Raw genomic sequence first — 10,100 nt, 5'->3', positions numbered from 1 at the left:
GTGAAAAATAAATGTAAACTGAAGTCTGGGCTGTTTTTAATCCAATAATTATCTTAACAGTTTATTAATCTAATCTAATTTGTTGTAATACACCCTGATTTCTGCATTTCTGTTAAATATGTATGTGGTGCTTAGGAAGTGAGTGCATGCCAAATCAGAAGTCGTTCCTACGAACATATCACTTCCCTGTCCAGTCCAGTTCTACTTCCAGTTCCGGATCTTCCAGCACTCAACCTCACCAGCTTACTAATAAACCACCTGCTCCACCAATTACCCCGGTGTAGTCTATTACCACAGAGCACTTCATCAATAAGAGCTTGTAATTTATTCTTTACTAGCTTGCATCCAGGTGGAGGCTGCACACTGGTGGTGGATGAGGAGATATCCCCTGACAATGTAAAGCGCTTTGAGTGCTTAGAAAAGCGCCATATAAATATAATGAATTATTATTATTATTATTCATTACCGAACTTTTACATCCACCGCCTTCTCTTTTACCTGTGAGACAGCTCCGCCCCCTGGATTTGCCCTCATTGTGTGGCTCATGTTGTGTTTGTTGGTTGTGGATGTTAATTCAGATGCTCAGCGGTTGTAGAGTTACATTTGTGACAATAATAATAATAGTAATTAAAGGCACTGTAGGCTGTTAGTAATCACTTTATTTTATTTTAAACATATTTCCATGGAACTTGTTCCATACATGTAAATGCAGCTCAGCATGCTTTCCAGGAATTTTGCATTAGAAACAATTCAATATAACAGATCACAATGAGATTTGCTAAACAAAATGAGTTAGTAACCGTAATCAGGTAATTAGAGTAAATGGTAAAATATCATAATTCAATCATCTGAAAATTGAAGAAAGTTTACAATACCAGTGAGGATGTCTGTGTAATAAGCTCTAAGCTGTGCTATAAAGTCGAATAATAATGTATACATCTGTAATATAAACTCGTACCATACCCAAATATCCAAACATGTGGTTTTTCTCAACAAAGCTCAAACATATTTAGAGTCTTTAGAGAATAAGTGCTGCATTAAAAGCCCTGATGGCTGGATGATAATCATTAATCCTCCTGTTCTGTTAAATTACTTACGTTTTTTATTTTTATTTTAGAGCAATACTACAGAGCCCTAAAGTCTTTGCACATGATCGCGAATCCTCCCGATCAGGTGGTTGTAACAACGACGATGGAGGGAATAAAAGGAGATGGAGGAATTGAGTTGCCTCCAACATCCCCGTTCTGCTTCACATTTACACACAGTCATTTTAACAAGAACTAAACTTTAGCTTGTTATCAGGCTCGGCTTTCAATTTTAGTTACAGACATGTAGCTGAGTGCATTAATCTTTATGTTGGAAATTAGCATTTTCTTTTTGAGTAAAATGGATCATTTTGAGGAGCAGGGTTGCCAAAGTCAGATTTTCCCGTTTTGGAACAAGGTTGGGTTAGAAAAAGCAAGACCATGGGTGGTGCTTTTTGGGGGTGTGGGAAAGTACACAAAAAAAAAGCTTAGGTCTTGTTTTAGAGCAAATCATCAGAAGTAAAGCTAATACATTTCACAGAAAACCACTGGTTATGGCAAACAAAGGGAAAGCGTAAAGTATGGAAAATGTACGGAGCCATTTCTGCACAGGTTGGGAGAGGAAAAACAGGATTATGGAGAGGATAAGTCGTAACAGGCAATGGATGACAAAACTCTAACCCTAAGTGTGTTGGAAACATTGCAAATATACAAATATGTGCACAAAACAGTGAACTTTTAGTTTCTTCCAGTGTCCAAACTTTTTAAGCTAGTTTCAGGTCTGTGGAATTTAGGATGTAGTTGAGCTGGAAATTTTGAAAGGAAACCTGGCAACCCTGAACAGGAGAAATAAATTCACTGTCCATACAAAGGTGCAACTTCATGCAAAATATGAATGCACCAGTCAAACCCACGAGCTGTTTTGTACATGGTCGCAACTTCCTGTCTTACCTGTTCAAACCGGCCCTGTCTAATCTCTATATTGGCAATCCACCTGACCTTTGCCAGTTGGTCCACATAGATTTCAAGGTTATTCATATTATCTATGACAAAATTCACCCTTTGTCTCTCCTCTTCTGTCACATCACCTGGGTTTATGCGGCGCAGCACATCTATCAAAGCACCACGCAGTGCTCTGCAATATTCACCATACATCACTCCATTCGCATTCACGTAGAATTCATCCTCACCAAAGTGAACCACCATGTTCGTCTGAATATCTTCTGCTGTGTTTGGGGGAAGTGTGTGGCTGCCTAATGTATCCATTGCCTGCTGATTATATCCTCCTAGATTATCAATATGATGGCTTTGTATAAAATCAGTCAGCACTTTGAAATGAAATTTAAGAATGCTATTGTTGAAGACATGTTCGCCTCTTTCTGACCTTCCCAGTTCTTCCTTCAGCTCGTGTTTGAAGTTTGGATTGATGATATGGATCTTTTCTAACATGTCTTTCTTAATAGCCTCCACTCTTTTCTGTGTCTCTTTCTGCTGAGCTGGAGTTGGAGGTTTTGTTCCCCTTTTGGAACCTTTGACCATATGTTCAATAATCATTTCCTTTCTGACCTCTGTGGAGAAAAGAATTTTTTTTCCCCGTGCTGTGATTTAACTCTAAATTAAATTTATTTCATTTAAATTTAGAACAGTGAGAAGAGCAAAAATAACACGCACCTCTCACATTTATGAGTCCAGAAAATTCAGCTCCAGCTGCTGCTGGTTTATCAGGTAGAGACAACTTCTAAATATGGAAAGATACATTTAAATAAAAACTCTGTTACCATTGACTGGCATGATGGTGCACTGTGACATGCAATAATTATACCATATTTATACATTATGTAAAGAATAACACATGATGAACCATGCTGATGTATGAAAATAATCCACTTCGGGAACTCTGAGCCTCATAAGAGACGATTACATCCTTAAAATTAAACTGGAAACCAACAAAGAGTAGAGCGTACAGGAGTCGTACATGATGGTTCATGCAGGAGAACAACACAAAATCATAAACCATTTTTAAAAAATATATCCAACTGAACTCTGATAATAACAATAGTGTACTAGAATTTTTGTGTTTTTGAAGCTTAGTTCATATTAAAGTTTTTAACTGCTGACTTTTTTTTGTGGAATATTAGGAGAATTTGCTTTACTGTCTGTCAATCTTTGAACATATGATATTTAAATATGACTCACTTTCATATGTTTTGCCTTCACGTGTTTTTTTAATGACTCTTTCACAATGTTTTCAATGGCCTTCTCTTTCTCCTTTATCACCGCTTTATTCCCTTCGTACAGAGCCAACACCAGCTCCACTGCCTCTTTTACCGTCCCGATGACAGGAACGATGTCCATGAACCCGATCCACACGGTGTGTTCTTCAGCCGCAGTGCACATGCTGTTCTGCTGTCTCTGTATCTAAAACCTTTAAAGAGAAGAAGTGCTGTGCTTTTATAGGGCTGTTTTCCTCCATTCTACATGAACACTAATAAGTACTTGGGAAATTAAGCCACACAAACAAATCAATGAATTTTACTGCATTTGAAAACAACATGTTAAACCAAGTGGTATTTATTTTGAAGAAAGCACAAAACATTTCCCCAAAAATAGATTGTTTAAAAAAATTTAAATAGATATACTGGTCATAATTAGACAAAAATGTATTTGGACCCTCAGTAGTGGCTTCATTAAAGATCACAGTTACAGTGTTTTAGTGTTTAGTTTCTGTAACAGCTGCAGTGGAAGTTTTCTTCCATCTTTCAACCAAAAAAAAAAAGTTTATCCCAGAGGTAGTCATATTATCTCATTTAATACATTATCTCAAAAATAAATGTATCTTACCTGTTTGTATTTAGCTGACTGTAGAGTTTTTGCAGCAGTGTCAGTCAGTCACTCAGCTCTGATCAGTGCTCTGTAATGAGCAGCACTTTCTGCTTTTTACAGTCTCTACTAACAGAAAGGGTTTTTCTTTTCTTTTTTAACCGGGCGTTACCTTTCCAGGAAAGGAACGTCCTCTTACAAAAATGATTACAACACTCTGTTCTAGTTAAGAAATCTAAACACCAACTTAAAACCAGACTCTTCACTTTCCTTCGTGTTTTTAACTTCCAAAAAGCAAATCAAAATCTTTGCACTGAGATCAAGCAAAAATAATGAAATGTTTTTACACACTCTTGCTTCTGTGTAATTGCTGTTTTGGGCTCTGAACATGAGCTGCATGAAGAGATAATGTTTATTAATGTAACATCGATGCTGATAACACCACCTAAATTATAGAAAGAATTTTACTAATAGCAATAGTTGACCTTTTAGACTTGAACTTGCAGGTGTTTCCTGTTTTCATTTTGTTTTAATTTTTTTATTGTGTATTGTTGTATTGTATATTGTAGTGTGTATTGTTTCATTTATCAGCAACATTAACTTTTTATCCTTGATTTATTCTTTGGAAAGTGTTCTTGCAGAAATAAAAAAAACAGCACAAAACCAAGAATAGGAAACAGCCATAAGTTGAGGTCTAAACGGCCAATGAAATATAAGTTCTATTCACAAAAACATTTATGTAATTAATGTAATTTTGTTTCTTACAGTAAATACAAAATGCCATTTCTATGTTCATCTCTCTTTTTTTATATTTTGCTCTAAGTTCCAGTCCTCCTGCCTTATCTATTGTTTGCACCCTTTAACCTGTTTTTGTAAGAGGAAGTTCCTTTCTTGGGAAGATAACACTGGGTTTTATTGCACTGAGCTGTTTCTCAACACTTCTGTGGAAGTGGCATGAGACTACTAGACCAGCAGGTTTTCATGTTTATGCATGTGTGTGTGTGTCTGATTGTTTAGTCCATAGTGTATTTTTAAAAGCCATATGTCTGGCTTAATAAGAAACATTTAAAAAAAGAAGCAGGAGAGTTATTGTGTCATTCAGCACACATCAGGCTGGATACTAATACATTTCTTTGTAAATCGTTCACAGGAGAATTTACAGAAGAATCAAAATATTCATAAAAATCCAGTTAGGTGGGAAAAACATTCGTATCCTACTGTCACGAATCCGGTTCATGAACTTTCCAATTCATTGACTCTCGCACTACACACTGTTGCACATCACCCCGGACTACATTTCCCATCATGCATTGCACTGATTGCACTCAGCACGAATTGCACACACCTGTTTACACTGATTGCACCCAGCTGTTTCATATCACTCCCTCACTATTTAACACTCACTCTGATCCCTTCCCTCTGCCGAGTATTGTTTCAGCGTTTATCACTCTCCTAGAGATAGCTACCTTACGGAGCCCTAGTCATTTGCCTTAGCCCTAGTCATTTGCCTTAGCCCTAGTCATTTGCCTTAGCCCTAGTCATTTGCCTTAGCCCTAGTCATTTGCCTTAGCCCTTCCAATTCATTGACTCTCGCACTACACACTGTTGCACATCACCCTAACCCTACATAACCCATCATGCATTGCACTGATTGCACTCAGCACGAATTGCACACACCTGTTTACACTGATTGCACCCAGCTGTTTCATATCACTCCCTCACTATTTAACACTCACTCTGATCCCTTCCCTCTGCCGAGTATTGTTTCAGCGTTTATCACTCTCCTAGAGATAGCTACCTTACGGAGCCTTTGTCATTGCCTTAGCCCTAGTCATTTGCCTTAGTCATTAGCCTTAGCCTTAGCCCTAGTCTTAGCTTTAGCCCTAGCCTAGCTGTTTTCCCGGTTTCTGATCTTCGCCTGGTTTCCTGGATTTCTCCCTTAGTCTTGCCCCTTCTGACTCTGTCTGCCCATCATCGACCCACGCTAGCCCTAGGACTGTTCTTGTGTCTTGCCCAGCATATACCTGTCTGCCTCTGTTTAACCCTGCCTGCTTCATGACCACGTCTCTGTCTTCTCCACAATAAAGCCTTGCAGATGGATCCGCACGTCTCGTCAGTTCTGTAACACCTACACCGTGTGAACCTCGATTGATTCGCTTCAAATCACATCCATAAATTAAGACCATTAAGATTAGCCGTTCAATTAGGACAAAAGCAATGGCATCTTATACACAGAGGAAGAATGCTGCAAAAACAGTGGCCATTTCTCAATACGCAAAGTTCGGATATGCGTCCTCGGTAGTTCAGACTTCACAAGTTTGACTTGGGAGTGCGAACTCCCGTGGACGGGAGGACACAAGTCCGGTAATTCTGCAAATAGAGCTGCAGAGTACTTGATAACGTCAGTCAGCTCGGCTTACTTGGCTACTCCGGTTATCTACACTGTATGCATTTACAATACGACAAAATATGATATCAAACACCATTGCCTCTTTCTGTGAAAATGAATAGAGATATCAGCCTTAAACTTTGTTTTTGTCATTTACATCAGCTATATTTGTATAAAATACACTATTTTTTTGTGTCAGTACATTAATGGCACATTTGAGCAGCATTAGTAAACTGTCACATGCACGTTTTTTTTTTAGACCGGAGACCACAATCGTGTAATTTTATTATGATATGAAATGTCCAATTTTTCTTTCAATGTTTTTTAAAAGTTTTGAAAATTTCGTGATACTAAACTTTTTATTAGTTGTCATAGCAAGTGGTTTTAAAAGTAGGATGGCTCACTTTTTATAAGATGACTGAACATTTTACTTAAATTCGTAGTTTATTCTTACTTTTGGAAACCTGTAAATTGTTTTATAATTACTATTAATAGTATTATTATTATTTCTGTTGTTTCTAGAAGTAGTTATTTTGAGAATAGTCAATAGAAAAAATATAACCACACACACACACACACACACACACATTTGTCCACAGAATAATTACACATTTTTTCACGCATGAACCTCTACCTCTGCCAGCAGGACCTCAATTTGAGACTCAGTAAAGTTTTTTTTTTCTTTGTGCTCGTCATTCTCAAGCATAGAAATTCAGATATAGGCCTGTGCTCTTATATATGGTAATGATATTAATTAGGGGGTGGAGATCGGACACGAGTCAGCTGTGCACAATTTCAAGATCATTTGCGATTTATAAACATCACATCTGGAAGAGAGGCACGTGTTTTTGTGCGCACGTTCGTTTTCTCTGAATCGCACTTATGCACTTTTGAGAAATGATCTTAGAACAAATTTAGGAAGGTTTATACGCAACATTTTATAAATGAGACCCAAGGTCCCTTTCTACGAAGGCACTTTTTGTAAATGATATTATCACTGATCATAACCTAGATGTGCTCTGTTTGACAGAAACCTGGCTAAAACCTGATGATTACATTATTTTAAGGGAGTCTACCCCCCAAGATTACTGTTATAAACATGAGCCGCATCCAAAAGGTAAAGCGGGAGGTGTTGCTAAAATTTATAACAATATTTTCAGTATTTCTCAGAGGGTGGGCTTCAAGTATAACTCGTTTGAAGTAATGGTGTTTCATATAACATTATCCAGAGAAACAAGTGTTAATGATAAATCCCCTGTGATGTTTGTACTGGCTACTGTATACAGGTCACCAGGACACCATACAGACTTTATTAAAGAATTTGCAGATTTTATATAAAGATAAAGTTTTAATAGTAGGTGATATTAATATCCATGTTGATAATGAAATAGATGCATTGGGATCTGCATTCATAGACATTCTGAACTCTATTAGGGTTAGACAACACGTGTCAGCACCTACTCATTGTCGAAATCATACACTAGATTTAATACTGTCACATGGAATTGATGTTGATGGCATTGAAATTATGCAGCTCCTTGTTACAAGTATGGTAGAACCATCACTCTACCACAAAAGACTGCTTTGTAAGTAATCTTCCTGATTTCCTGATTTATCTCATCATATCCAAAACCTCAGAACAATTTGATGATGTAACAGAAACTATGAACTCTCTCTTTTCTAGCATTCTAGCATTTGTTGCTCCTTTACGCTTAAGGAAGATTAAGGAAAACAGTCTGACACCGTGGTATGATGAGCACGCTCGCACCCTAAAGAGAGCAGCCCGGAGAATGGAGCGCAGCTGGAAGAAAACAAAACTAGAGGCATTTCGTATTGCATGGCGGGAAAATACCCTATCCTACAGAAAAGCATTAAAAACTGCTAGATCTGATTACTTTTCATCTCTTTTAGAAGAAAACAAACATAACCCCGGGTATGTATTCAATACAGTGGCTAAATTAACGAAAAATAAAGCATCAACAAGTGATGACATTTCCCAACAACACAGCAGTAATGACTTTATGAACTACTTTACTTCCAAGATCGATACTATTATAGATAAAATTGTAACCATGCAGTCGTCAGCTACAGTATCGCATCAGATAGTGTGCTATAGATCCCCTGAGGAACAATTCCACTCATTCTCTACTATAGGAGAAGAAGAATTGTATAAACTTGTTAAATCATCTAAACCAACAACATGTATGTTAGACCCTATTCCATCTAAGCCCCTAAAAGAGGTGCTTCCAGAAGTCATAGATCCTCTTCTGGCTATTATTAATTCATCATTGTCATTAGGACATGTCCCCAAAACCTTCAAACTGGCTGTTATTAAGCCTCTCATCAAATCTAATTAATTACAGACCGATCTCGAATCTCTCTTTTCTGTCCAAGATACTAGAAAAGGTAATATCCTCACAATTATATTCCTTTTTAGAGAAAAATGTTATCTGTGAGGATATCTGTATCATAGTACTGAGACTGCTCTCATTAGAGTTACAAATGACCTGCTCTTATCATCTGATCGTGGTTGTATCTCTCTATTAGTGCTAGGGTGGGCTTCAAGTATAACTCGTTTGAAGTAATGGTGTTTCATATAACATTATCCAGAGAAACAAGTGTTAATGATAAATCCCCTGTGATGTTTGTACTGGCTACTGTATACAGGTCACCAGGACACCATACAGACTTTATTAAAGAATTTGCAGATTTTATATAAAGATAAAGTTTTAATAGTAGGTGATATTAATATCCATGTTGATAATGAAATAGATGCATTGGGATCTGCATTCATAGACATTCTGAACTCTATTAGGGTTAGACAACACGTGTCAGCACCTACTCATTGTCGAAATCATACACTAGATTTAATACTGTCACATGGAATTGATGTTGATGGCATTGAAATTATGCAGCTCCTTGTTACAAGTATGGTAGAACCATCACTCTACCACAAAAGACTGCTTTGTAAGTAATCTTCCTGATTTATTTCAATTCCTCATCATATCCAAAACCTCAGAACAATTTGATGATGTAACAGAAACTATGAACTCTCTCTTTTCTAGCATTTTAGTTTCGGTTGCTCCTTTACGCTTAAGGAAGATTAAGGAAAACAGTCTGACACCGTGGTATGATGAGCACGCTCGCACCCTAAAGAGAGCAGCCCGGAGAATGGAGCGCAGCTGGAAGAAAACAAAACTAGAGGCATTTCGTATTGCATGGCGGGAAAATACCCTATCCTACAGAAAAGCATTAAAAACTGCTAGATCTGATTACTTTTCATCTCTTTTAGAAGAAAACAAACAAGTGATGCAACAACACAGCAGTAATGACTTTATGAACTACTTTACTTCCAAGATCGATACTATTATAGATAAAATTGTAAAATTGTAGTCGTCAGCTACAGTATCGCATCAGATAGTGTGCTATAGATCCCCTGAGGAACAATTCCACTCATTCTCTACTATAGGAGAAGAAGAATTGTATAAACTTGTTAAATCATCTAAACCAACAACATGTATGTTAGACCCTATTCCATCTAAGCCCCTAAAAGAGGTGCTTCCAGAAGTCATAGATCCTCTTCTGGCTATTATTAATTCATCATTGTCATTAGGACATGTCCCCAAAACCTTCAAACTGGCTGTTATTAAGCCTCTCATCAAATCTAATTAATTACAGACCGATCTCGAATCTCTCTTTTCTGTCCAAGATACTAGAAAAGGTAATATCCTCACAATTATATTCCTTTTTAGAGAAAAATGTTATCTGTGAGGATATCTGTATCATAGTACTGAGACTGCTCTCATTAGAGTTACAAATGACCTGCTCTTATCATCTGATCGTGGTTGTATCTCTCTATTAGTGCT

The 10,100-nt window shown here is 37.3% G+C and overlaps 1 protein-coding gene across 1 annotated transcript; it reads right to left on the bottom strand.

Moving 5' to 3' along the window:
- Window positions 1–647: 647 nt before the first annotated feature.
- On the bottom strand, window positions 648–3,946 carry LOC107603241 (uncharacterized). Its single transcript, XM_016295984.1, has 4 exons — window positions 3,867–3,946; window positions 3,222–3,450; window positions 2,697–2,763; window positions 648–2,593 (listed from the first exon to the last, which is right to left on the bottom strand). The coding sequence occupies exons 2-4, from the start codon at window positions 3,420–3,422 to the stop codon at window positions 1,881–1,883; spliced, it is 981 nt and encodes a 326-aa protein (XP_016151470.1). The 5' UTR covers window positions 3,423–3,450; window positions 3,867–3,946; the 3' UTR covers window positions 648–1,880.
- Between the last annotated feature and the right edge of the window lie 6,154 nt (window positions 3,947–10,100).

The sequence above is a fragment of the Sinocyclocheilus grahami genome, unplaced genomic scaffold (genome assembly GCF_001515645.1).
Source record: "Sinocyclocheilus grahami isolate Dianchi unplaced genomic scaffold, SAMN03320097.WGS_v1.1 scaffold343.1, whole genome shotgun sequence".
NCBI lineage: Eukaryota > Metazoa > Chordata > Actinopteri > Cypriniformes > Cyprinidae > Sinocyclocheilus > Sinocyclocheilus grahami.
The sequence above is the reverse complement of the archived record's forward strand: the minus strand, read 5'-3'. Positions and strand labels throughout refer to the sequence as shown.

What these genes read in the sequence shown, in the direction of transcription:
- LOC107603241 (XM_016295984.1), bottom strand. Translation starts at nt 3,422, where the DNA reads ATGTGCACTGCGGCTGAAGAACACACCGTGTGGATCGGGTTCATGGAC. An exon ending in TGAAGGCAAAACATATGAAA is followed by an intron (nt 2,764 to 3,221) that starts GTGAGTCATATT and finishes TTCCATATTTAG; the next exon opens with AAGTTGTCTCTACCTGATAA. An exon ending in TGGACTCATAAATGTGAGAG is followed by an intron (nt 2,594 to 2,696) that starts GTGCGTGTTATT and finishes TTTTCTCCACAG; the next exon opens with AGGTCAGAAAGGAAATGATT.